This window comes from Lucilia cuprina, chromosome 5 (genome assembly GCF_022045245.1).
Source record: "Lucilia cuprina isolate Lc7/37 chromosome 5, ASM2204524v1, whole genome shotgun sequence".
In the NCBI taxonomy this organism is placed as follows: Eukaryota; Metazoa; Arthropoda; class Insecta; order Diptera; family Calliphoridae; genus Lucilia; species Lucilia cuprina.
In genome coordinates this window covers 5,951,311-5,975,490 of record NC_060953.1, presented here as the reverse complement: position 1 = coordinate 5,975,490, position 24,180 = coordinate 5,951,311, and the positions used below count along the sequence as shown (strand labels likewise).

General features: G+C 34.6%; 3 protein-coding genes across 3 annotated transcripts; all 3 read left to right on the top strand.

Annotated features, from left to right (window-relative positions):
• Positions 1-5,490: 5,490 nt before the first annotated feature.
• Positions 5,491-6,835, top strand: LOC111681896 (vegetative cell wall protein gp1-like). The gene is made up of 2 exons (XM_023443795.2): positions 5,491-5,593; positions 5,648-6,835. The coding sequence occupies exons 1-2, from the start codon at positions 5,584-5,586 to the stop codon at positions 6,736-6,738; spliced, it is 1,101 nt and encodes a 366-aa protein (XP_023299563.2). The 5' UTR covers positions 5,491-5,583; the 3' UTR covers positions 6,739-6,835.
• Positions 6,836-8,274: 1,439 nt separating this feature from the next.
• On the top strand, positions 8,275-22,214 carry LOC111681907. Its single transcript, XM_046951388.1, has 11 exons — positions 8,275-8,703; positions 10,326-10,478; positions 10,554-10,730; positions 10,800-10,976; positions 11,048-11,542; positions 11,856-12,023; positions 12,090-12,401; positions 14,108-14,277; positions 17,338-17,366; positions 17,433-19,355; positions 20,253-22,214. Exons 1-11 carry the CDS (start codon positions 8,320-8,322, stop codon positions 22,142-22,144), a joined length of 5,880 nt encoding a protein of 1,959 aa, XP_046807344.1. The 5' UTR covers positions 8,275-8,319; the 3' UTR covers positions 22,145-22,214.
• Positions 22,215-23,453: 1,239 nt separating this feature from the next.
• On the top strand, positions 23,454-24,180 carry LOC124419996 (threonine-rich protein-like; the record flags this gene model as incomplete). The annotated part of the gene is made up of 1 exon (XM_046951387.1): positions 23,454-24,180. A coding segment is annotated over exon 1 (603 nt), but the record flags the coding sequence as incomplete, so codon positions are not given.

The following is a 24,180-nucleotide window of genomic DNA, read 5'->3' as shown; positions in this document are numbered from 1 at the left end:
AATAAATTTTTTAAATAAAATTACCATAAAAAAATAAATCAAGAAAAACAAATGTAATGTGAACAAAAAAAATAAACGAAACAGTAAAGAGAAAATTAAATAAAAAAATAATAAAACTTAAAAAATTAAATAAAAATGAAGCTTTTTTTAAGACAACTGACTACAGCAAACAATGTTTTTATAAAAATACTGACTACAGCACAGCTTTTTAAAAAAGAAAACTCTTACAGCAAACTCTTTTTAAAGAAAACTGACTACAGCCGATATATTTTTAAAGAAACTGACTACAGAACATACTTTTGTAAGAAAATTTCTCTATAGCATAAACTTTCGTAAAGAAACTGTCTACAGAATATTATTTTCTAAGGAAAACAGCATAAACTTTTCTTAGGAAAAAATCACTAAAGCGGTCTCTTTTTGAAAGAAAACATTCAACAGCAAACACTTTTCTAAAGAAAACTTTATACAACAAAAACTTTTGTAAAGAAATCTGTCTAGAGCAAACATTTCTGTAAAGAAAACTGTCAACAGCAGACTATTCTAAAGAAAACTGTCTACAGCAAACACTTCTGCAAAGAAAACTATCAACAGCATACACTTCTGGAAAGAAAACTGTCAACTTTTCTAAAAAAAAACTGCCTACTTTGAAGAAAACTGTCAACAGCAGACACTTTTCTAAAGAAAATTGTCAACAGCAGACTCTTTTCTGAACAGAAGTCAGTTTAAGAAGTCACGTTTCTAAAGAAAACTGTCAACAGCAAACACTTTTCTAAAGAGAAGTTACGTTTCTAAAGAAAGCTGTCCACAGCAGGCGCTGAAGACACTTCCAAAGAAAACTAACTACACCAGACACATTTATAAAGAAAACTGCTTACGGCAGACACTTCTGTAAAAAAAAAACTGTCTAAAGCAAACAATTCTTTAAAACAAATTGTTAACAGACACTTCTTAAGAAAACTATCTACAGCAGACAGTTCTGTAAAGAAAACTGACTACTCCAGAGACATTTCTAAACAAAACTGCAAACAGCAGACACTTTTCGAAAGAGAACTGTCTTCAGAAGTCACGTTTCTAAAGAAAACTGTCTACAGCAGGCACTTGTGCAAAGAAAGCTGTCTACAGAAGACACTTCTAAAGAAAACTGACTACACCAGACACATGTATAAAAAAATGCCTACAGCAGATACTTCTGTAAAGAAAACTCTACAGAAGACACATTTCTAAAGAAAACTTACTGAAGTAGTCTCTTTTCTGAAGAAAACAGTCAACGAAACTGATCACAGCAGAAACTGTTTTAAAGAAAGATGTCTATAGCAGTCACTTTTCTAAAGAAAACTGTCTACAGAAGACACTTCTAAAGAAAGCTGTCTACAGCAGGCACATCTGCAAAGAAAGCTGTCTATAGAAGACACTTTTAAAGAAAACTGACTACACCAGACACATTTATAAAGAAAACTACCTACAGCAGAAACTTTTGTTAAATAGTGTTTACAGAAGACACATTTTTAATGAAAACTGACTACAGCATAAACTTTTCTTAGGAAAAATTAATAAAGCAACGCCACAAATTTTTCTAAACGAAAATGACTACAGCAGACACTGTTCTAAAGAAAGCTGTCTATAGCAGACACTTTTCTATAGAAAACTGTCTACAGAAGATACTTCTAAAGAAAACTGACTATGCCAGACACATTTCTTAAGAAAGTCGTCAACAGCAGAAACTTTTCTAAAGAGAATTGTCTATAGAAGTCACGTTTCTAAAGAAAACTGTCTACAGAAGAAACTTCTAAAGAAAACTGATTACACCAGACACATTTCTAAAGAAAACTGTCTACAACAAACATTTCTGTAAAGAAAACTGTCTACAACATACATTTCTGTAAAGAAAACTGTCTACAAAAGTCAAGTTTTTTAAACAGGCACCTGTGCAAAGAAAGCTTTCTACATAAGACACTTCTAAATAAAAGTGTCTACACCAGACACATTACTAAAGAAAACTGTCTACAACATACATTTCTATAAAGAAAATTGTCTACAAAAGTCAAGATTCTAAAGAGAACTATTTACAGCAGACACTTTTGTAAAATAACTGTCTACAGCGGAAACTTCTTTAAAGAAAACTTTGTACAGCAGACACTTGTGTTAAGAAAACTGTCTACAGCTGACACTTATGTTAAGAAAACTCTCTACAACAGACACTTATGTTAAGAAAATTCTCTACAGCAGACACTTATGTAAAGAAAACTGTCTATAGTAGACACTTTTCTACAGAATACTGTCTACAACAGACACTTTTCTACAGAAATCTGTCTAAAACAGACATTTTTCTACAGAAAACTGCCTACAGCGGACACTTTTCTTAAAAGAACTGTCAACTGAAGACATTTTTCTAAAGAAACAGGTCGACAGCAGAAAATTTTTCTTGAGAAACCTGCAAAAACATTTCTAAAGATATCTTTAACATCCCCACAAGTTAAAGCCACTGTGGAAGTGTTGATATAGGATCTGTAACAGCTAATTATATCTGTCGCTTAAGTAGACGACACACCCCCTCCCTTCTTTAACAATTTCTCTCCTATCTCTCCTCTCTTGAAAAACGTTTGACCTACTATATTTAATTAAAGTACGTTTAACAATAGAATTCAATTAAGTGCCTTGACAATAAAACCTATTAAATCTTAAACTTTTTCTATAGGAAAAAAATTATAACAATCATAATATGATAAAAAAGCACTTAAAGATTAAAATATTATTGTGTATTATGCCGTAATTAGTAATAATCAATGAAATATGATAATGATTAATAAATGTCATACAAAGTTTCTATTAGCCTAACTACCCCCTGCCTAAGTTTTACTAAATTTACATTAAGTATTTCTTATCATTATCAGTAAAAATACTCATGATTTAGAGCTGTTGTCAGGTCCAAAGCAAAAAAAAAGAAACTTATCTATTAAGGAAAACTTTTGTGGGAGTGATAGAGCGAGAGAGAGAGAGAAAGCTAGAGACAGAAAGTCTATTACATACCATACAAACTAAAAACTTGTTAAACAATTTCTTTAACAATTATTGTTGTAACAACAATTATTTAAACTTGTCTATCTATATATTTAACAATTTATTTTTACATTAACAAAAGATAACAAAAATCAATATATAAATAAATAGAAAAACAGATGCTTGTTATATGTAGTTCTGCTTAACAATATTTTTATAAATTAATTTATTTTAGATAAAGAAATTTTCACTCTTTATTTCATAAGAATCAATTTTCTCTCACCAAAAAATATGCTTTAGTAGAGAATTTTCAAAAGAATACAATCTACATTTTAAACCAACCTATCTACAGCGGACTATGTTGTAAAGTAAACTGTCTACAACAGGCTTACTTCTAAAGAAATATGTTTACAGCATTCTAAAGAAAACTGTCTACAGCAGGCTCACTTCTAAAGAAAACTATCTACAGCAGACTCTATTCTTTAGAAAATTGTCCACTGCAGACTGTATTCTAAATAAACTGTCATCTGCATATGCTGTTGTAATGAAAACTGTCTACAAAAGGCTGATTTCTAAAGAAAACTGTCCTTAGAAAACTCTGTTGTAAAGAAAACTGTCCACAGTAGACTCTGTTGTTAGGAAAACTGTTCGCTGCAAATTCTGTTGTAAAGAAAACTATCTACAGCAGATACCATTCTAAAGAAAACTGTCTTCAGCAGACTTTTTTCTAAAGAAAAATGTGCACAGCAGTCTGTACTGTTTACAACAGACGCCGTTGTAAAAACAACTATCTACAACAGGCTCACTTCTAAGGAAATCACTAAATTCTTTAGAAAACTGTCTAAAACAGACACCATTCTAGAGAAAATTGTTAACAATAGAAATTTTTCTAAAGAAAATCGTCTATAGGATATACTTTACTAAAGAAAACCATAGCGTATACTCTATAGAAAACTATCTACAGCAGACTCTGCTGTATTGAAAACTGTCTACAGCTGTAGTACTGTTTACAACAGACGCTGTTGTAAAAACAACTATCTACAACAGGCTCACTTCTAAGGAAATCTGTCTACAACACACTAAATTCTTTAGAAAACTGTCTAAAACAGACACCATTCTAGAGAAAATTGTTAACAATAGACATTTTTCTAAAGAAAATCGTCTATAGGAGATACTTTACTAAAGAAAACTGTCTACCATAGCGTATACTCTATAGAAAACTATCTACAGCACACTCTGCTGTATTGAAAATTGTCTACAGCAGGCCCACTTCTAAAGAAAACTGTCCACAGCAGACCCTGTCGCAAAGAAAACTATTCACAGCAGATTATATTCTAAAGAAAATTGTCCACAGCACACTCTATATTAAAGAAAACAGTCCACAGCAGACTATATTCTAAAGAAAATTGTCCACAGCAGACTTTGTTGTGAAGAGAACTGTCTACAGCAGGTTCACAGCAAAGAAATCTCTCTTCAGCGTGCTCTCTTCTAAAGTAAACTGTCCACAGCACACTATAAAGAAAACAGCTTAAAGCAGGCTCTATTCTAAAGAAAACGGTCCACATCAGACTATATTCTAAAGAAAACTTTCTACAGTAGACTCTATTCTAAATAAAACAGTCCACAGCTGAAAATTTAAGAAAATGCTGTTTTGGTTGCACTGAGGTTGTTGGTGCTGCAGTATGTGGACATTATGTAGGTGTTGATGAAGTTGGCAGCAGACTCTGTTGTGGAGAGAACTGTCTACAGCAGGTTCACTTCTAAAGAAATCTGTCTTCAGCATGCTCACTTCTAAAGTAAACTATCCACAGCACACTATATTCTAAAGAAAACAGTCTGCAACAGACACCTTTCTAAAAACAGACTCTATTCTAAAGAAAACAGTTTAAAGCAGGCTCTATTCTAAAGAAAACTGTCTACATCAGACTATATTCTAAAGAAAACTTTCTACAGTAGACTCTATTCTAAATAAAACAATCCACAGCAGAAAATTTAAGAAAATGCTGTTTGGTTGCACATGGCGTGAGTTTGTGTTGCACTGAGGTTGTTGGTGCTGCAGTATGTGGACATTCTGTAGGTGTTGATGAAGTTGGCTGTTCAACGGAACAATTTGTTGATGCTGTAGAGGATGATGGTGTAGCTGGGGATGAAGAGGGAGGATATGGAGTTGGTAGTTCTTCGGGGCAAGGTGTTGGTGATGTAAGTGGAGATGGGGTTGCCCATTCTACGGACAAGACGTTGGTACTGATTTCCCTGACAATCCACTTTATTGGCATTTTTTCTCTTTTTAAGTCTCACGTCGAAATATTTATCAGGTTCTCTGCTCTTGACTTTTCTGTTCTTTAAACTTACAATTTGCATACAACATTTAAAAACTAATTATACAAAAACGATTGTAAAAATACTTGTAAAACATGAAGCATTTAATAAACATTAATGCTTTTTACATATTCCGGTAGTTTTGGTATAAAAAGAGCAAATACTTCTCTAAGACTTTAGTTCAATATTGCAGTGATATTAAACTATAACAAAAATTAAACATTAGTCTTGTGGGAAAAGAAAGGAATAGATTTTCAAACAGAAATTATGTTTAAAGGTATGCTCCATGGTGGAAGATAAAAAGGAGTTCTCATTATTTCCAAAATTTTAGTATCATTTTTTATTATGCTCCTCGCGGGAAACTTGCTTAACGCCTTGGCATTGGATATTTGTGAGGATCAAGTGGATGGTACACGTTTAGCTCATCCGGCGGATTGTTCTCGTTTTATACAGTGTCATAATGGTGAAACGGTGGCTATTAGATATTGTCCATTCGGTTTACATTTCAATCGTTATGAATCGATTTGTGATTTTAAATTTCGTGCTGGTTGCGATTTCAGTTATGCTCTGCAGTTAGTAGGTTATGATAATGGCAATAAAGTGGATTGTGAGGCATGTCAAGCTAAATGCGGTGGTGGTTCTCCTGGTACGGGTGTTGGTCCAATAAGGCCAGGACCAGGTCGTCCACAGGGCAAACCCTCTACGCCTTGTATGACAGCACCAACGCCTAAGCCAAAACCATGTTCTGAAGAACCGCCAACTCCATCGCCACCTACCGCATCTCCGCCTACAGCACCAACCCCTTGTTCTGAAGAACCACCAACTCCATCTCCTCCTACTGCTTCCCCACCCACACAATCACCTCCTACAGCACCGACACCTTGTCCCGAAGAACCACCAACTCCATCGCCACCTACTGCATCTCCGCCTACAGCACCAACACCATGTTCCGAAGAACCACCTACTCCATCTAAACCTACTGCATCCCCACCCACACAATCACCCCCTACAGCACCAACACCATGTCCCGAAGAAAAGCCAACTCCATCTCCACCTACAGCATCAACACCTACTGCATCTCCACCCACAGCACCAACACCCTGTTCCACCACCACCTCAACACCACACAAACCCACTCCATGTCCTAACAAACCAACATTACCTCCACCAACACCCTGTCCACCATCGGGTGGTGAAGGCGGCAGTGATAATCCACAACCTCAGCCACCAATTACCGGTCCCTCGGGTATAAGTTGTGCCAATTCTGGCAAATGTCAAGGTCAAAGAGATGGTGCAATATTTGCAGATAATTCCAGCAGTGGTTTTATTGTCTGCCAATGCCAGTGTGAAATTAAAATGCCTTGCCCAGCTGGTTTGACATTTAATGAACGCCTACAAGTCTGTGATTGGCCACAATCTTAAAGATTGATTGAATATCGAGGATTTGAGAAAAATATTATGCCCAAAAATAAAACTTAAGTAAATTGCATGCAAAATAAAGTTTTTAAATTTTATTTCAGATTTTTTTCAGAAACTTTTCTAAAGAAAATTTCCTTTTAACAGAAGACATTCTTGTCAACACTCTACAGGAGTCCATCTTTTTAAAGAAAACTGTCTAGAACCGAAATATTTCTAAAGAAATCTCGTGTTTTATAGTTGTATTTCTACTGTTGACAGTTTTTTTTAGAAAAGTGTTTACTGTAGACAGTTTTCTTTAGAAATGTGTTTACTGTAGACAGTTTTCTTTAGAAAAGTGTTTGCTGTAGACATTTTTCTTTAAAAAAAAGTGTCTTTTGTGGACAGTTTTCTTTAGAGAATTGTATGCTTAATGATGTTTTTTTCTAGGAAAGGGTATGCCGTTTCTTTAGAAAAATGTTTGCTGCAGACAAGTTTCTTCGCAAAAATGTCTGCTGTAGACACTGTTCTTTAGTAATCTGTATGTTGTAGACATTGTTCTTTAGAAAACAATCTGCTGTAGACAGATCTCTTTAGAACATAGTCAGTTGTGGGCAGATTTCTTTATACTACAATCTTTTGTAAATAGTTTTTATAAAAATAACTACTAGAGATAGTTCTCTTTAGAAAAGTGTTTGATGTAGACAGTTCTTTTTACAAAAGTGTCTGCTGTAGACCTTTTTCTTTAGAAAAGTGCCTACAGAGGACAGTTTTCTATAGAAAAGTTTCTGCTGTAAGCATTTTTCTTTAGAAAAGTATCTGCTAAAGGCAGTTCTTTTAACAAAAGTGTTTGCTGTAGACAGTTAGAATCGTGTCAGCTGTAGACACAGTCTTCTTTAGAAAACTGACTGTTTTAGTACATTATTTTGTGTCTACTGTAGACAGTTCTCTTAACAAAAATGTCTGCTGTAGACACTGTTCTTTAGTAATCTGTATGCTGTAGACATTGTTCTTTAGAAAACAATCTGCTGTAGACAGTTCTATTTAGAAAACTGACTGTCTTCTATAGAAAACTAACTGTCTTCTTTAGAAAACTGACTGTCTTCTTTAGAAAACTGACTATTTTAGGAAATTTTTTAGTGTCTACTGTAGACAGTTCTCTTAACAAAAGTGTTTGCTGTAGACAGTTAGAAAAGTGTCAGCTGTGGACATAGTCTTCTTTAGAAAACTGACTGTTTTAGGATTTTTTTTTAAAGTCTCTGCTGCCGACAGCATACTTTATATAGCGCAGCAAATATATACAAATATATATATATATTTAATATAGACATAATTATCTTAAAACATCAAAAGTAATCCATTTATGTGTTCCAATTGTTTCATTATTAGTTTTAATACATTTAAGTAAACAAAGCGTTTCTAATACTATTTACTTAAAATTTTAACAGTTTCTTAATAGCTTAATATATTTTATAAAAAAAATTTATTATTTAACTAAAGCGCAAAAATAAATTATTAAATAAACAATGTTAAATTGACAAATTTCCGGAATTTTTGTATAAAAAACCGATCAAAAAACTCAAGCATTTTAGTTTTAAATTACTAACAATGAGGCTTTACCTCTTTTACTATTTTTTGTGCTTAGCAACTATAGCAACATCTCAAGATGTTGATTCTAATATTAAGTCTGCGAAAGATGACAAAGGTATTGTTCAGTCTTTATCTATTGTGAATGTAAGTGCTCTTGAGGATTCTAAGATTGCGGAGTATTCATTGAACGGAGAAGCTGTGGTAATTGATCCTAAAGTTAATGATGAATCAATGATATGCTTGCCTAATCCATGCTATGATTTACCACCTTTTGCTACTTTTCCCGATCCATACGATCCTACCAAATTCTATATATGTAAAGATAAAAAGCCAATACCTATGAAATGTTTAGATGGGATGGAATTCGATAATAAATTAAAACTCTGCGTGAAAGTTTCAGATGTATGTATAAAAAATTATTATCAAATCGAAAATCCTTTGGACTAAGATTTTATATTATTAAGCCCAGTTTTATCTATGTTATTATTTAGATTATGGTTTTATCTTCTTTATAGCTTGGATTGAAGACACAACTATAGCCTTGTTTGTAGTATGAGTCTAGTCTAAACTGTCATGTCTATAGTCTGGATTATAGTATTTGCTGGACTTTAGTATTATCTATAGTCTGGTCGATAATATTCTCTTTAGTTTCGACTATAGTATTGTCTAGAGTCCGGAGTATAGTACTATCTATAGTCTGGTCCATATTGTTATTTTTAGTTTGGGCTATAGTATTGTTTATAGTCTGGACTATAGTATTGTCTATAGTCTAAACTATAGTATTGTCTATAGTCTAAACTATAGTATTGTCTATAGTCTAAACTATAGTATAGTCTATAGTCTGAACTATAGTCTAAAATCTGGACTATAGTTTTGTCCAGACTATAGTATTATCTAAAATCTGGACCATAGTTTAGTCCAGACTATAGAATTATCTATTGTTCATATTCATGTCTATACACTGGTCTGAACTATAGTATAGTCTAGACTCTAGAGTATATAACATTGTTTGGACTATAGTACAGTCTATAGTTTAGGATATAATAATGTCTATAGCCTAGACTATAGCCTTGTGTGAAGTCTGGAAACTACACTTCAGACTATTAACTAGATTATCTATAATCTAGTTAATAGACTAAACTATAGTTTGACCTATGGTTTTTAGTGTAGATTATAGTCAAGTCTATAATTTGGATTATAGTTTAGTCTAGTCTGAATTATAGTCTTGTCTTCATTGTGTAAAAAAGTCAGATCTATAGTTCAGACTTTAGTATTATCTATAGTCTAGACTATAGTCATGTTCATGTCTATACTCTGGTCTAAACTATAGTATAGTCCATACAATTTACTATAGATTGGACTATAGTACTGTCTATAGTCTAGACTATAGTACTACCTATAGTCTAGGCTATAGTACTACCTATAGTCTGGTCCATATTATTCTCTTTAGTTTGGACTATAGTATTGTCTATAATAGAGTTCATAGTCTGGACCATAGTTTGCACTATGGTCCATGTCTATACTCTGATATCAAGACTATAGTCTTCAGTATAGTCAGGATTTTAGTAATGTCTGAAATCGAGTTCATAGTCTAAACTATAGTTCGTCCTATGGTCTGGTCTATAGTCCAGGCTATAATCTGAATTATAGTCTAGTTTATAGTCTGGACTATAATACTGTCTATAGACAAGACTATAATACTGTCTATAGTCAAGACTATAGTATGGATTTTAGTATTGTCTGCAATCGAGTTCATAGTCTGAACTATTGTTTGCCCTATGGTCTGGTCTATAGTCCAGGCTATAATCTGAATTATAGTCTAGTTTATAGTCTGGACTATTGTTTAGTCTGAATTATAGTAAACTCTAGTCTAAACTACATTTTGGTCAATAGTCTTGTCTATAATTTAAACTATATGTCGTTTTGGTGGTTATATAGACTACAGTCTTATCAATAGTTTGTCTATTGTCTGGACTATAGCCTAGACTAATATAATGTTAATTAAAAAATATTCACTTTATTAGCCTGACTGTAACATCTGTAAGAAGGATGGAACTTATCCGACTTTAAATGTAGGTAACGATTATGAATTTTGCGTATGCGTCGATGGTGTATGTACGAAAATCGAATGTCCCAAGGACTCTCCCTATAACCCAGACATAGGCATGTGTTATTCGGTAAGTGAAAGGAATTATTATAATTTTACTTTTAACCTAATTGGAATAAAGTATACAATTTTTTTAACCATATAGAATGCTCCTTGTGACCCAACTTTCTGCTTAAATAACAAAGACTATGAAGTGTCGGAAAATCGCAATGATACCAAAAGTTTCTGTATGTGTATTGATGAAGAACCCATTATTGTCAATTGTCCCAATAATGGTACATTTAATCCATATATTAAAAAATGTTCGGAATATGAAAGTTCGGTAAATAAATTGTAATATTTAGAAAAATATTTCATATATATAATTATAATAAAATTTTTAACTTTAAAGCCCAAATGCTTACAATCCATGTGCGTTGATCCCAAAAACAATCTGAAGACTTTTAATCCCATCGATCCTAAAAAAAGTAATGGTGTGTGTGTTTGCAGGCAACAAATTGCCACATATGAACCCTGTAGTTATGGTAGTACCCTAAATACCGAGTTAACTATATGTCAATTAGCAGAGGTAATTAGATTTTAATATAATGCTTTTTACAGATTTCCTTGTTAACAAAAAAATATATATATTTATTCCAGATTAATTGCAATTCTTATCAGTGTCGCGATTTACCAGATAAAACCAAAATACAAGCATTGACCACATACAACGGTTATTGTGAATGTGTTATGGGTATTGCCACCTATTATAATTGTCCCAATAATGGTGAATTTAATGTAAATACCGAAAAATGCGAAACACCGATTTGTGATTTAACAAAATGTGAAATCGAAGAACAACACATACCAGCCTCAAATACAACCGATGGTTATTGTGACTGTAAGACTGGCAGCTATACACCTTGTCCTGATGGTGAAAAATTCGGTAAATTTGATTTTTGCGAGAAACCATGTGTCGATCGATTGTGTAGTGGCAAACCGGATCAATATCTCATACCATCTACCGTTAATGCTCATAGTTTCTGTATTTGCCATACGACACAAGTTGGAATGCAGATCGCAAGTTATGAGGAATGTAATCCTAAAAGTTATTTATTCGATGAAACCAAACAAATGTGTGTGGCAAATAGTGCGGTATGTATAATTTATAATTGGAGAAATTTTGATATTTACTTGAAATGGACTTATAGTCTTGTTCTTAATCAATACTATATATGTTTTTGCAGTCTTTACTAAATATGTTTCTATAGTCGGGATAAAAAACTTATCTATAGTCTGTACTTTTTAATTGTAGGGACAATAAAACTTTTGTTTGGTTTATTCTTTCCACTATAGTCCGATCTATAACAAGATTTATAAACTTAGTCCGGACTATAGTCACGTCTATAGTTTAGTCTATCATTTTCTGTTAAAGATCTTGAAATTGTATATAAATTTTTTTTTCCAGACATTATGCGGTACTGATGTATGTGGCTTTAATCTTGGACCTAGACCAGCTAAAGATAATCTAAACGGTTTCTGCTTGTGTACAAAACCAGACGATAAACCGATATATAAGGAATGTTTGAATGGAATTTATGATGACAGCGTAAAGACATGTTTAAAAACAACAGAAGTAAGTTCAAATAAAAACAATCCTTCATTGAAAGCATTAAAACAATTACCATATAATTCTATTTAGGATGTTTGTGATTTTACAAAGTGTAATTTGCCCAACCAACGGATAGCTGCCTCGAATACAACCGATGGTTATTGTGATTGTACGAAGGGCTATGTGGCTTGTCCTGTAGGTACGAAATTTGGAAAATATTTAATTTGTATGGAGCCATGTGCTGTTAAATTATGTACTGGGAAGGAAAATGATTATGTCATAGAGTCTAGTGTGAATGACAATAGCTTCTGTGTTTGCCAAACGATCGCCACTTATGAAGAGTGTAAACCTAAAGGCTTTATTTTCGACAAAACCCAAGGAACATGTGTACCAAATTCAGAGGTTCGTATACGAATCTAGGTTTCAATTCAGTTCTAGCTTAATTTTAATTCAGTTCTAGTTCTAATTCTGTTCTAGTTCTGTTCTAGTTCTGTTCTAGTTCTGTTCTAGTTCTGTTCTAGTTCTGTTCTAGTTCTGTTCTAGTTCTGTTCTAGTTCTGTTCTAGTTCTGTTCTAGTTCTGTTCTAGTTCTGTTCTAGTTCTGTTCTAGTTCTGTTCTAGTTCTGTTCTAGTTCTGTTCTAGTTCTGTTCTAGTTCTGTTCTAGTTCTGTTCTAGTTCTGTTCTAGTTCTGTTCTAGTTCTGTTCTAGTTCTGTTCCAGTTCTGTTCTAGTTCTGTTCTAGTTCTGTTCTAGTTCTATTCTAGTTCTATTCTAGTTCTGTTCTAGTTAAGTTTTAGTGCTGTTCTTAACAACTTTAGTAATAAATTACAGCAATATGAATATGAAAAGCGTTGACAGAATTTTGCAAAAGATATCTGTAAGCAGATATATGCATACAATGTATATATACACGGCATTAATATTTATTAACATTTGTTAAACTGTTCTAGTTCTGTTCTAGTTCTGTTCTAGTTCTGTTCTAGTTCTGTTCTAGTTCTGTTCTAGTTCTGTTCTAGTTCTGTTCTAGTTCTGTTCTAGTTCTGTTCTAGTTCTGTTCTAGTTCTGTTCTAGTTCTGTTCTAGTTCTGTTCTAGTTCTGTTCTAGTTCTGTTCTAGTTCTGTTCTAGTTCTGTTCTAGTTCTGTTCGAGTACTGTTCTAGTTCTGTTCTAGTTCTGTTCTAGTTCTGTGCTAGTTCTGTTCCAGTTCTGTTACAGTTCTGTTCTAGTTTTGTTCTAGTTTTGTTCTAGTTTTGTTCTAGTTCTGTTCTAGTTCTGTTCGAGTACTGTTCTAGTTCTGTTCTAGTTCTGTTCTAGTTCTGTTCTAGTTCTGTTCTAGTTCTGTTCTAGTTCTGTTCTAGTTCTGTTCTAGTTCTGTTCTAGTTCTGTTCTAGTTCTGTTCTAGTTCTGTTCTAGTTCTGTTCGAGTTCTGTTCTAGTTCTGTTCTAGTTCTGTTCTAGTTCTGTTCTAGTTCTGTGCTAGTTCTGTTCCAGTTCTGTTACAGTTCTGTTCTAGTTTTGTTCTAGTTTTGTTCTAGTTTTGTTCTAGTTCTGTTCTAGTTCTGTTCTAGTTTTGTTCTAGTTTTGTTCTAGTTCTGTTCTAGTTCTGTTCTAGTTCTGTTCTAGTTCTGTTCTAGTTCTGTTCTAGTTCTGTTCTAGTTCTGTTCTAGTTCTGTTCTAGTTCTGTTCTAGTTCTGTTCAAGTTCTGTTCTAGTTCTGTTCTAGTTCTGTTCTAGTTCTGTTCTAGTTCTAGTTCTGTTCTAGTTCTGTTCTAGTACTTTTCTGTTCCAGTTCTAGTTCCGTTCTAGTTTTGTTCTAGTTCTGTTCTAGTTCTGTTCTAGTTCTGTTCTAGTTCTGTTCTAGTTCTGTTCTAGTTCTGTTCTAGTTCTGTTCTAGTTCTGTTCTAGTTCTGTTCTAGTTCTGTTCTAGTTCTGTTCTAGTTCTGTTCTAGTTCTGTTCTAGTTCTGTTCTAGTTCTGTTCTAGTTCTGTTCTAGTTCTGTTCTAGTTCTGTTCTAGTTCTGTTCTAGTTCTGTTCTAGTTCTGTTCTAGCTCTGTTCATTTTTAGTTTCAGTTTAGTAATACAATGACAAATTTTTGTATATTACTCTTCCAGGAATTATGTGGTACTGAACTTTGCTCTTATATGGGATCAAAACCTGCTAAAGATACATCAACTGGTTTTTGTTTGTGTACAAAAGAAGGAGATAAACCTAAATTTGTTAAATGCTTGGAAGGCACATATGATGACAACCAAAAAATATGTATAAAAATTAAGAGTGTATAGTCAGGCATGAACGAACATTTGCCCTACACCAGAGTTAAAAATTTGGATTTTTTTTATTCTTAAATAAAGTATATAAGATGTTTTTGTCTTAATTCAGAAATAATTTACAAAATTTAATGACAGAAAAGTTATTTTTGTTATAGTGATCTAGGGTATGAGAACAGAAGACCTAGGATTCAAGTAGAATGTACATACATATTAATAAAAATATCCGAAATATTGCAAAATATGCTGGGCAAATATTGAAGAAACATATTACATATTTATCTAGCAGGGACCAGAAAACATTATTTTTTAATTTACACCATAAACAAGTTCTTTTTTAAAAAAATTATATGACTATTTTAAAACTTTTAAGATATATACCAAAACTACAATCATAATAAGTTGTAAAAAGCACACATTTCTAGAGAAACTGAAAGAGAACTCATATGACTAAGTTAACCTCGAGAATTTTAGGAATCCCCTGTCATTTTCCCATAAACTCATGTAGTATTTCTCAATTAGAATTACACTGCCTTTATCTAATCTTCTCTGCTCTCAAAATTTGCAAAATTACGCACTCAAGTTGTTTACAAACTCCTTAACACGTGTTAAATGTTTAAAACAAAACGAATAATACTCATAAATTTATTTTTCTAAAAATTTCTCAAATTTTAGATTTTGATCGCATAAGTATAAAAGGTATTTACGGAAATACAGCGAATATATTTATTCAAAATCAAAACTCAATAATATTGTTCAATTAAAAACAGTATCTGTTGTTCTACGTATTTCTTTTTCATAGAAGATAAGACAACATTATTAACTCAACTAAAAAAAATCTGTTCTCTGAAATCAAAAAAAAAAAAAAATGTTAGTACGAATAATTATCAGTCGGCAAAGCAACAGAGAACAATGCCAAAAAATTTAATCAAATGATAAATAATTATGGAAGTATTGCGTCAGGAGATGTTATTTTTTTGCGAGTTCAATTCTAGTTGTAGTCTAGTTCTGTTCTAGTTCTGTTCTGGTTCTGTTCTAGTTCTGTTCTAGTTCTGTTCTAGTTCTGTTCTAGTTCTGTTCTAGTTCTGTTCTAGTTCTGTTCTAGTTCTGTTCTAGTTCTGTTCTAGTTCTGTTCTAGTTCTGTTCTAGTTCTGTTCTAGTTCTGTTCTAGTTCTGTTCTAGTTCTGTTCTAGTTCTGTTCTAGTTCTGTTCTAGTTCTGTTCTAGTTCTGTTCTAGTTCTGTTGTAGTTCTGTCCTAGTTCTGTTTTAGTTCTGTTCTAGTTCTGTTCTAGTTCTGTTCTAGTACTGTTCTAGTTCTGTTCTAGATCTGTTCTAGATCTGTTCTAGTTCTGTTCTATTTCTGTTCTTGGTCTGTTCTAGTTCTGTTCTAGTTCTGTTCTAGTTCTGTTCTAGTTCTGTTCTAGTTCTGTTCTAGTTCTGTTCTAGTTGTGTTCTAGTTGTGTTCTAGTTGTGTTCTAGTTCTGTTCTAGTTCTGTTCTAGTTATGTTCTAGTTGTGTTCTAGTTGTGTTCTAGTTGTGTTCTAGTTGTGTTCTAGTTCTGTTCTAGTTCTGTTCTAGTTCTGTTCTAGTTCTGTTCTAGTTCTGTTTTAGTTCTGTTCTAGTTCTGTTCTAGTTCTGTTCTAGTTCTGTTCTAGTTCTGTTCTAGTTCTGTTTTAGTTCTGTTCTAGTTCTGTTCTTGGTCTGTTCTAGTTCTGTTCTAGTTCTGTTCTAGTTCTGTTCTAGTTGTGTTCTAGTTGTGTTCTAGTTCTGTTCTAGTTCTGTTCTAGTTATGTTCTAGTTGTGTTCTAGTTCTGTTCTAGTTGTGTTCTAGTTGTGTTCTAGTTGTGTTCTAGTTGTGTTCTAGTTCTGTTCTAGTTCTGTTCTAGTTCTGTTCTAGTTCTGTTCTAGTTCTGTTCTAGTTCTATTCTAGTTCTGTTCTAGTTCTGTTCTAGTTCTGTTCTAGTTCTGTTCTAGTTCTGTTCTAGTTCTGTTCTAGTTCTGTTCTAGTTCTGTTCTAGTTCTGTTCTAGTTCTGTTCTAGTTCTGTTCTAGTTCTATTCTAGTTCTGTTCTAGTTCTGTTCTAGTTCTGTTCTAGTTCTGTTCTAGTTCTGTTCTAGTTCTGTTCTAGTTCTGTTCTAGTTCTAGTTCTGTTCTAGTTCTGTTCTAGTTCTGTTCTAGTTCTGTTCCAGTTCTGTTCTAGTTCTGTTCTAGTTCTGTTCTAGTTTTGTTCTAGTTGTGTTCTAGTTGTGTTCTAGTTCTGTTCTAGTTCTGTTATAGTTCTGTTCTAGTTCTGTTCTAATTCTATTCTAGTTCTGTTCTAGTTCTGTTCTAGTTCTGTTCTAGTTCTGTTTTAGTTCTGTTCTAGTTCTGTTGTAGTTCTGTTGTAGTTCTGTTGTAGTTCTGTTGTAGTTCTGTTGTAGTTCTGTTCTAGTTCTGTTCCAGTTCTGTTCTAGTTCTTTTCTAGTTCTTTTCTAGTTCTGTTATAGTTCTGTTCTAGTTCTGTTCTAGTTCTGTTCTAGTTCTGTTCTAGTTCTGTTCTAGTTCTGTTCTAGTTCTGTTCTAGTTCTGTTCTAGTTCTGTTCTAGTTCTGTTCTAGTTCTGTTCTAGTTCTGTTCTAGTTCTGTTCTAGTTCTGTTCTAGTTCTGTTCTAGTTCTGTTCTAGTTCTGTTCTAGTTCTGTTCTAGTTCTGTTCTTGTTCTAGTTCTGTTCTTGTTATGTTCTAGTTCTGCTCAAGATCTGTTCTCATTTAGTTCTGTTTTGTTCAAGATCTGTTCTAGTCCCGTTGTAAATATATACTACTTATTCTCTAGTTTCACCTCCGATCACTTGATAGTACACCCTGTTCATGTAAAAAGCCAGACAGACAGACGAACTGTAATAACAATTTTTTAATTGATATTTGACAAAATGAACATTATCAAATATTCATCTATTAGTCAATGTTTCAGATAATTCGAAAAAAATATCCGTCTATATAAATATAAGACAAAACGATTCAACAGTAGTTGTTGATTTATTACAGAGGAAACGTTAGTAAAAAAAGAATAATTAAAGCTTTTAAAGAATTTCGGAAGTAGGGAGAAAATGTTCGAAATGTTCAAAGGTAAATTTTATAAAAAAAGAACTTCCTAGTAAAACTGTTAACTGAGTTATTTATTTGGAATTTTAGTACGAAGTGCTTTGTGTTTGCTGGGCCTAAGCATCGTAATGGGCCCTGCTTTGGCTGCCGATATTTGCGAGTATCAAATGAATGGAGTACGTTTGGCTCATCCAGCGGATTGTAATAAGTTTGTGGTGTGTGAGAATGGCATTAGTGAACGTATTGTTAATTGTCCCTTGGGATTACACTTCAATCGTTTTAAAGGAGAGTGTGATTTAAGGCAACGGGCTTACTGTGATATGGAGTATATAAATTTGGCTATTGAGAATCCAGATTGTTCAGCTTGTTGTGCTCAATTTGGATGCGTTATAAATCCAGAATGTCCAGTTACACCGGCGACACCTGAAACACCAGCTACTCCAGAAACTCCTACACCGGAGTGTCCTGTAACTCCTGCAACGCCTGAGACACCAGAAACTCCAGCCACTCCTGAAACACCGGAAACTCCAGCTACACCGGAAACTCCTTCTTCACCGGCAACTCCTGCTACACCGGAAACTCCGGCTACACCTGAAACTCCAGCTACACCTGAAACTCCTGAAACACCAGCTACTCCCGAAACACCAGCTACTCCCGAAACACCTGCCACTCCCGAAACACCAGCCACTCCCGAAACACCTGCTACTCCCGAAACTCCTGCTACACCCGAAACACCTGGCACCGAGACCAACTGTTCTAATAACATAACCGATTGTCTGGACAAACCTGATGGCAATGTTTCATATGTCGATGGTACCTGTAATCAATATATAGTTTGTGTTGGCGGTTGTGCCAATATCATCACCTGCCCCAATAATTTACAATATAATCTGACGACTCAGAAGTGTGATTATCCCGAAAATGTTGATTGTCCCTGGCAGTCAACACCTCCCGCAACTGGACCATCGGGTATAGCATGTGCACAGCCCGGTAAATGTGCTGGTCAACCGGATGGCACAATGTTTGCTGATTCTAAAGGCAGCGGCTATATTGTGTGTCAGTGTGAGTGTGAGATAGAGAGACCTTGTCCCAATGGTACGAAGTTTGATGAACAGCTTTTAACTTGTGCTCATAAGGAGGGAGGTGGTGATGAAAGCGGAAGTGGTAATGGAAGCGGTAGTGGAAATGAAAATGGCAGTGGTAGTGGAAATGGAAGCGGCAGTGGAAATGGAAGCGGTAGTGGAAATGAAAATGGCAGTGGTAGTGGAAATGGAAGCGGCAGTGGAAATGGAAGCGGCAGTGGAAATGAAAGCGGCAGTGGAAATGGAAACGGCAGTGGCAATGAAAATGGAAGCGGCAGTGGAAATGGAAGCGGCAGTGGAAATGGAAGCGGCAGTGGAAATGGAAACGGCAGTGGCAATGAAAATGGAAGCGGCAGTGGTAATGGCAGTGAAAGTGGTAACGGCAATGGCAGCGAAAGTGGAAATGGCAGTGGTAATGGAAGCGGCAGTGGTAATGGAAGTGGTAGTGGTAATGGCAGCGAAAATGGTAACGGCAATGGCAGCGAAAGTGGTAGTGACAATGAAACCCCAGCAAATATTACTTGCTCTAATGATGTTCAAATCTGTAAAAATGAAACCGAAGGAACACTATTTCCCGTCGATGGAGCCTGTAATAAATTCTACAAATGCAACTATGGTTGTGCTGTCGAAATACTTTGTCCCAATAATCTTGTCTACAATCCCACCACCGAATACTGTGACTATCCACAAAACTATAAATGTCCTTGGCCATATCAACCACCATCAGGACCCACTGCCGGTCCATCGGGTATTGCATGTCTCAACGGTGGACGTTGTGTGGGTCAAGCTGAGGGCACGATGTTCCCCTCACTGAACAGTTGCTCTAAGTATGTGATATGTCAATGTGAGTGTGAGGTAGAGATGAATTGTTCGAGCGGTCTGTACTGGGATCAACAATTGTTGACCTGTAATTATCCTCAAAATGTTAATTGCAAATTATAAGAAAATAAACTATTACAATTTAATTAGAAATCTCAAGTTTTAAAAAAATTTATGCAAAAGTGATTATAAATAAAATAGTTTGTTGCATGATAACTTATGTTTTAAAATTCTAGCTCAATTCTTGTTCAATCATGTTTAGTTCAATTCTATTTCTATTTACAGTTCAGTTCTATTTCTGTTCTAGATAAGTTCTAATTTAGTTCTAGTTCAGTTCTAGTACAGTTCTAGTTCTGTTCTAGTTCAGTTCTAGTTCAGTTCTAGTTCAGTTCTAGTTCAGTTCTAGTTCAGTTCTAGTTCAGTTCTAGTTCAGTTCTAGTTCAGTTCTAGTTCAGTTCTAGTTCAGTTCTAGTTCAGTTCTAGTTCAGTTCTAGTTCAGTTCTAGTTCAGTTCTAGTTCAGTTCTACTTCAGTTCTACTTCAGTTCTAGTTCAGTTCTAGTTCAGTTATAGTTCAGTTATAGTTCAGTTCTAGTTCAGTTCTAGTTCAATTCTAGTTCAGTTCTAGTTCAGTTCTAGTTCAATTCTAGTTCAATTCTAGTTCAGTTCTAATTCAGTTTCCGTTTAATTCTAGTTCAGTTCTAGTTTTAGATATCTTCTAGTTCTGTTCTTATTCACAAAACATCTTATTTCATCCCCAAAAACAACAGTATTTAGTGAATCGCCCTTTAGTTCCATATTGGATTCGTTATTGAAAGTATAATCTCTTTTACTAATCTTTTATATAGAGATAGGTATATTACTTCCAGAAATATTTCAATGTATAAAACTTTGATAAACGTGTCAAAAATAATTATTCGCATAGAAAGTTTGAACGGTCAACATGTTTAGAAGTGAGTTAAAATTTTACTTATAATTTACAAAATTGATTTTTATGAAATATATTTCTAGTTGGCAGTGTTATTCTGCTATTGGTTAGTCTAAGCTTAGCCTTAGCTAGCGGCCCGAAATTAGCTTCACCTGAGATCACTGGACCTTCGGGCGTAGCGTGTGCTCAATCCGGCAGGTGTGCCGGTCAATCGGATGGTGTTATGTTTGCTAGTACTAAGACTAATGGATTTGTTGTATGCCAATGTGAATGTGAAATCGAAAGACCCTGCCCGGTTGGTACTAAATTTGATGAAAAACAACAAACATGTGTTCATGTGAATGAGAGTGGCACTGGCGGTACTACAGGTCCTTCGGGTGTTACTTGCGCACAGCGCGGAAAATGTGCAGGTAGACCGGATGGCACTATGTTTGCTAGTTCGAAGGGCAATGGCTATACTGTGTGTCAGTGTGAGTGTGAGATTGATATGCCCTGTCCTGTTGGTACTAAGTTTGATGAAAAACTGCAAACTTGTGATCATGAGGGTGATAATGGAAGTGGTGGTCAGGTATCTTGTCCTTCTGGTGTAACCTGTACCAAACCTGGTAAATGTGCCGGTCAAGCCGATGGCACTATTTTTGCTGATCCCAAGAGCAATGGTTATATCGTTTGTGAATGTGAGTGTGAGACTAAAAAATCATGTCCTGCCGGTTCTAAGTTTGATGATAAGTTACTGATGTGTGTTCCTGAGACTGTATCTTGTCCTTCTGGTATAACCTGTACCAAACCTGGTAAGTGTGCCGGTCAAGCCGATGGTACTATTTTTGCTGATCCCAAGAGCAATGGTTATATCGTTTGTGAATGTGAGTGTGAGACTAAAAAAACATGTCCTGCCGGTTCTGAGTTTGATGATAAATTACTGATGTGTGTTCCTGAAACTGTATCTTGTCCCTCTGGTATAACCTGTACCAAACCTGGTAAGTGTGCCGGTCAAGCCGATGGCACTATTTTTGCCGATCCCAAGAGCAATGGTTATATTGTTTGCGAATGTGAGTGTGAAGTTAAAAAAACATGTCCTGCCGGTTCTAAGTTTGATGATAAATTACTGATTTGTGTTCCTGAGGATGTATCTTGTCCTTCTGGTATAACCTGTACCAAACCTGGTAAGTGTGCCGGTCAAGCCGATGGTACTATTTTTGCTGATCCCAAGAGCAATGGTTATATCGTTTGTGAATGTGAGTGTGAGACTAAAAAAACATGTCCTGCCGGTTCTAAGTTTGATGATAAATTACTGATGTGTGTTCCTGAGACTGTATCTTGTCCCTCTGGTATAACCTGTACCAAACCTGGTAAGTGTGCCGGTCAAGCCGATGGCACTATTTTTGCCGATCCCAAGAGCAATGGTTATATTGTTTGCGAATGTGAGTGTGAAGTTAAAAAATCCTGTCCTGCCGGTTCTAAATTTGACAACCAATTACTGATTTGTGTGCCTGTGAATGAGGGTGGTGAAGGTAGTGGTAATGAAATTGGAAATGGAAATAGCACCAACGTAATTTGTAAAAATGATGTCAAAATCTGCAACGAACAACCCGAAGGCACTCTATTCCCCGTTGATGGTGAATGCAATAAATTTTACAAATGCAACTATGGTTGTGCTGTCGAAATACTTTGCCCCAATAATCTTATCTACAATCCTATCAAAGAATACTGTGACTATCCACAAAACTATAATTGTCCTTGGCCATATCAGCCACCTTCTGGTCCCACTGCTGGTCCATCAGGCATTGCCTGTCCCAATGGTGGACGTTGTGTTCGTCAAGCTGAGGGCACTATGTTTCCCTCACTGAACAGTTGCTCTAAGTATGTGATATGTCAATGTGAGTGTGAGGTAGAGATGAATTGTTCAAGCGGTTTATACTGGGATCAACAATCTTTGACTTGTAATTACCCTCAAAATGTAAATTGCAAATTATAAGCTAATAAGAAATCAAATTTTTTTTAATCAATTAAAATTATTACGAAATCAATAAAGTTATTGCAATTTACTTTAAAGTTTTAGGTTTGTTAAAGCTCGGTTTCAGTTCAGTTCTAGTTCTGTTCTTGTTTTGTTCTAGTTCTGTTCTAGTTCTGTTTTAGTTCTGTTCTAGTTCTGTTCTAATTCTGTTACAGTTCTGTTCTAGTTCTGTTCTTGTTCTGTTCTAGTTCTGTTCTAGTTCTGTTCTAGTTCTGTTCTAGTTCTGTTCTAGTTCTGTTCTAGTTCTAGTTCTGTTCTAGTTCTGTTCTAGTTCTGTTCTAGTTCTGTTTTAGTTCTGTTCTAGTTCTGTTCTAGTTCTGTTCTAGTTCTGTTCTAGTTCTGTTCTAGTTCTGTTCTAGTTCTCAGTTCTAGTTCTGTTTTAGTTCTGTTCTAGTTCTGTTCTAGTTCTGTTCTAGTTCTGTTCTAGTTCTGTTCTAGTTCTGTTTTAGTTCTGTTCTAGTTCTGTTCTAGTTCTGTTCTAGTTCAGTTTTAATTCAGTTCTAATTCTGATCTAGTTCTGTTCTAGTTCTGTTCTAGTTCTGTTCTAGTTCTGTTCTAGTTCTGTTCTAGTTCTGTTCTAGTTCTGTTCTAGTTCTGTTCTAGTTCTGTTCTAGTTCTGTTCTAGTTCTGTTCTAGTTCTGATCTAGTTCTGTTCTAGTTCTGTTCTAGTTCTGTTCTAGTTCTGTTCTAGTTCAGTTTTAATTCAGTTCTAGTACTGTTATAGTTCGGTTTTAGTTTACTTCTGGTCCAGTTCTAGTTCTAATCTAGTTCTTTATAAATACGTTCTAGTTCTTTTATAGTTTAGTTTTTTTTTTATTTCTATTCTAGTTATGTTTTAGTTATGTTAAAGTTCTATTCTGTCCTAGTTGGAATTTATAACTAATATTTCATTCCTTTTGTATAGGAAAAAATAAATTTTTAATTTCCTTGATTTCATACATTTTTTATCATATGTGTTGGCTACAATGCGAACTGTTATCATTTTGATAAAAAAATAAAAAAAATATATAAGATCAATTATTTGATAACTTTAGGTTGTTGTTGTTTTATTTTATTTTTAGTAAAAACTTTATATATTTTTCCATATAGAATATAAAAAATAAACAAAAAGCAATTTAACAGCAATTACTTTTATTAACACAATTATTGAATTAGGCTACAAGTGATTTTTTCACGTTTATCAATCATGAAGCCTGCAGCATCTCTTTTGCTATTAATATAAAAAGCAAGGCAATATACATTTGCAATTCATACCTTTCCATTAGCTACTTTCGCAAAAGGCAAGTTTCTTTCTTGTCTTTTTTTGAAAAAATAAATTTTTAAAGAAACGTAGTATTTTTCTGAAAAAAAAGAAAGTTCGAAAAGTCGCCTTGTTAAAAAATAAAACGGAAACCATGAAATTATCATTAATTTCATTAGCTTTTGCTGTAATAGCGTTGGTGGATTATACTTCGGCTAGCGTTTGTAGTGCGGATAATGTTGGACAACGTATTGCGTTGCCAACAAGTTGTTCGAAATTTCTCGTTTGTTCTCGTAATCGTCGCGTTATTGTAAGAGAATGTCCCAAAGGTTTACACTTCAATCGCGAATTGGAAATGTGCGATTTACCATCGAGATCAAATTGCAGATATGCTGAAGTGTTTGCGGCAACAACTCAATGCGAATCATGTGATTGTGATGTTTGTTGCAATGTTGCAACACCAAAACCCAATACAACGACTCCAAAACCAAATGAACCAGAAGTGAGCACACCCTGCGAAACGCCAGCAGCACCAACAACAACACCAAAACCAACTACAACTCCAAAACCAACCACAACTCCAAAACCAACCACAACACCAAAGCCAACTACTACTCCGAAGCCAACTACAACACCATGTGAGAGTACATCAGAACCAACTACAACTCCCAAACCAACGACAACTCCAAAACCAACCACATCTCCCAAACCAACCACAACTCCAAAACCCACTACAACTCCATGTGAGAGTACACCA

Bases quoted from the DNA above. Each gene is read 5' to 3' on its own strand.
- LOC111681907 (XM_046951388.1), top strand. From the start codon at position 8,320: ATGAGGCTTTACCTCTTTTACTATTTTTTGTGCTTAGCAACTATAGCA. The intron at 10,479-10,553 runs GTAAGTGAAAGG...TTAACCATATAG, and splicing joins ACATAGGCATGTGTTATTCG to AATGCTCCTTGTGACCCAAC. The intron at 11,543-11,855 runs GTATGTATAATT...TTTTTTTTCCAG, and splicing joins TGTGTGTGGCAAATAGTGCG to ACATTATGCGGTACTGATGT.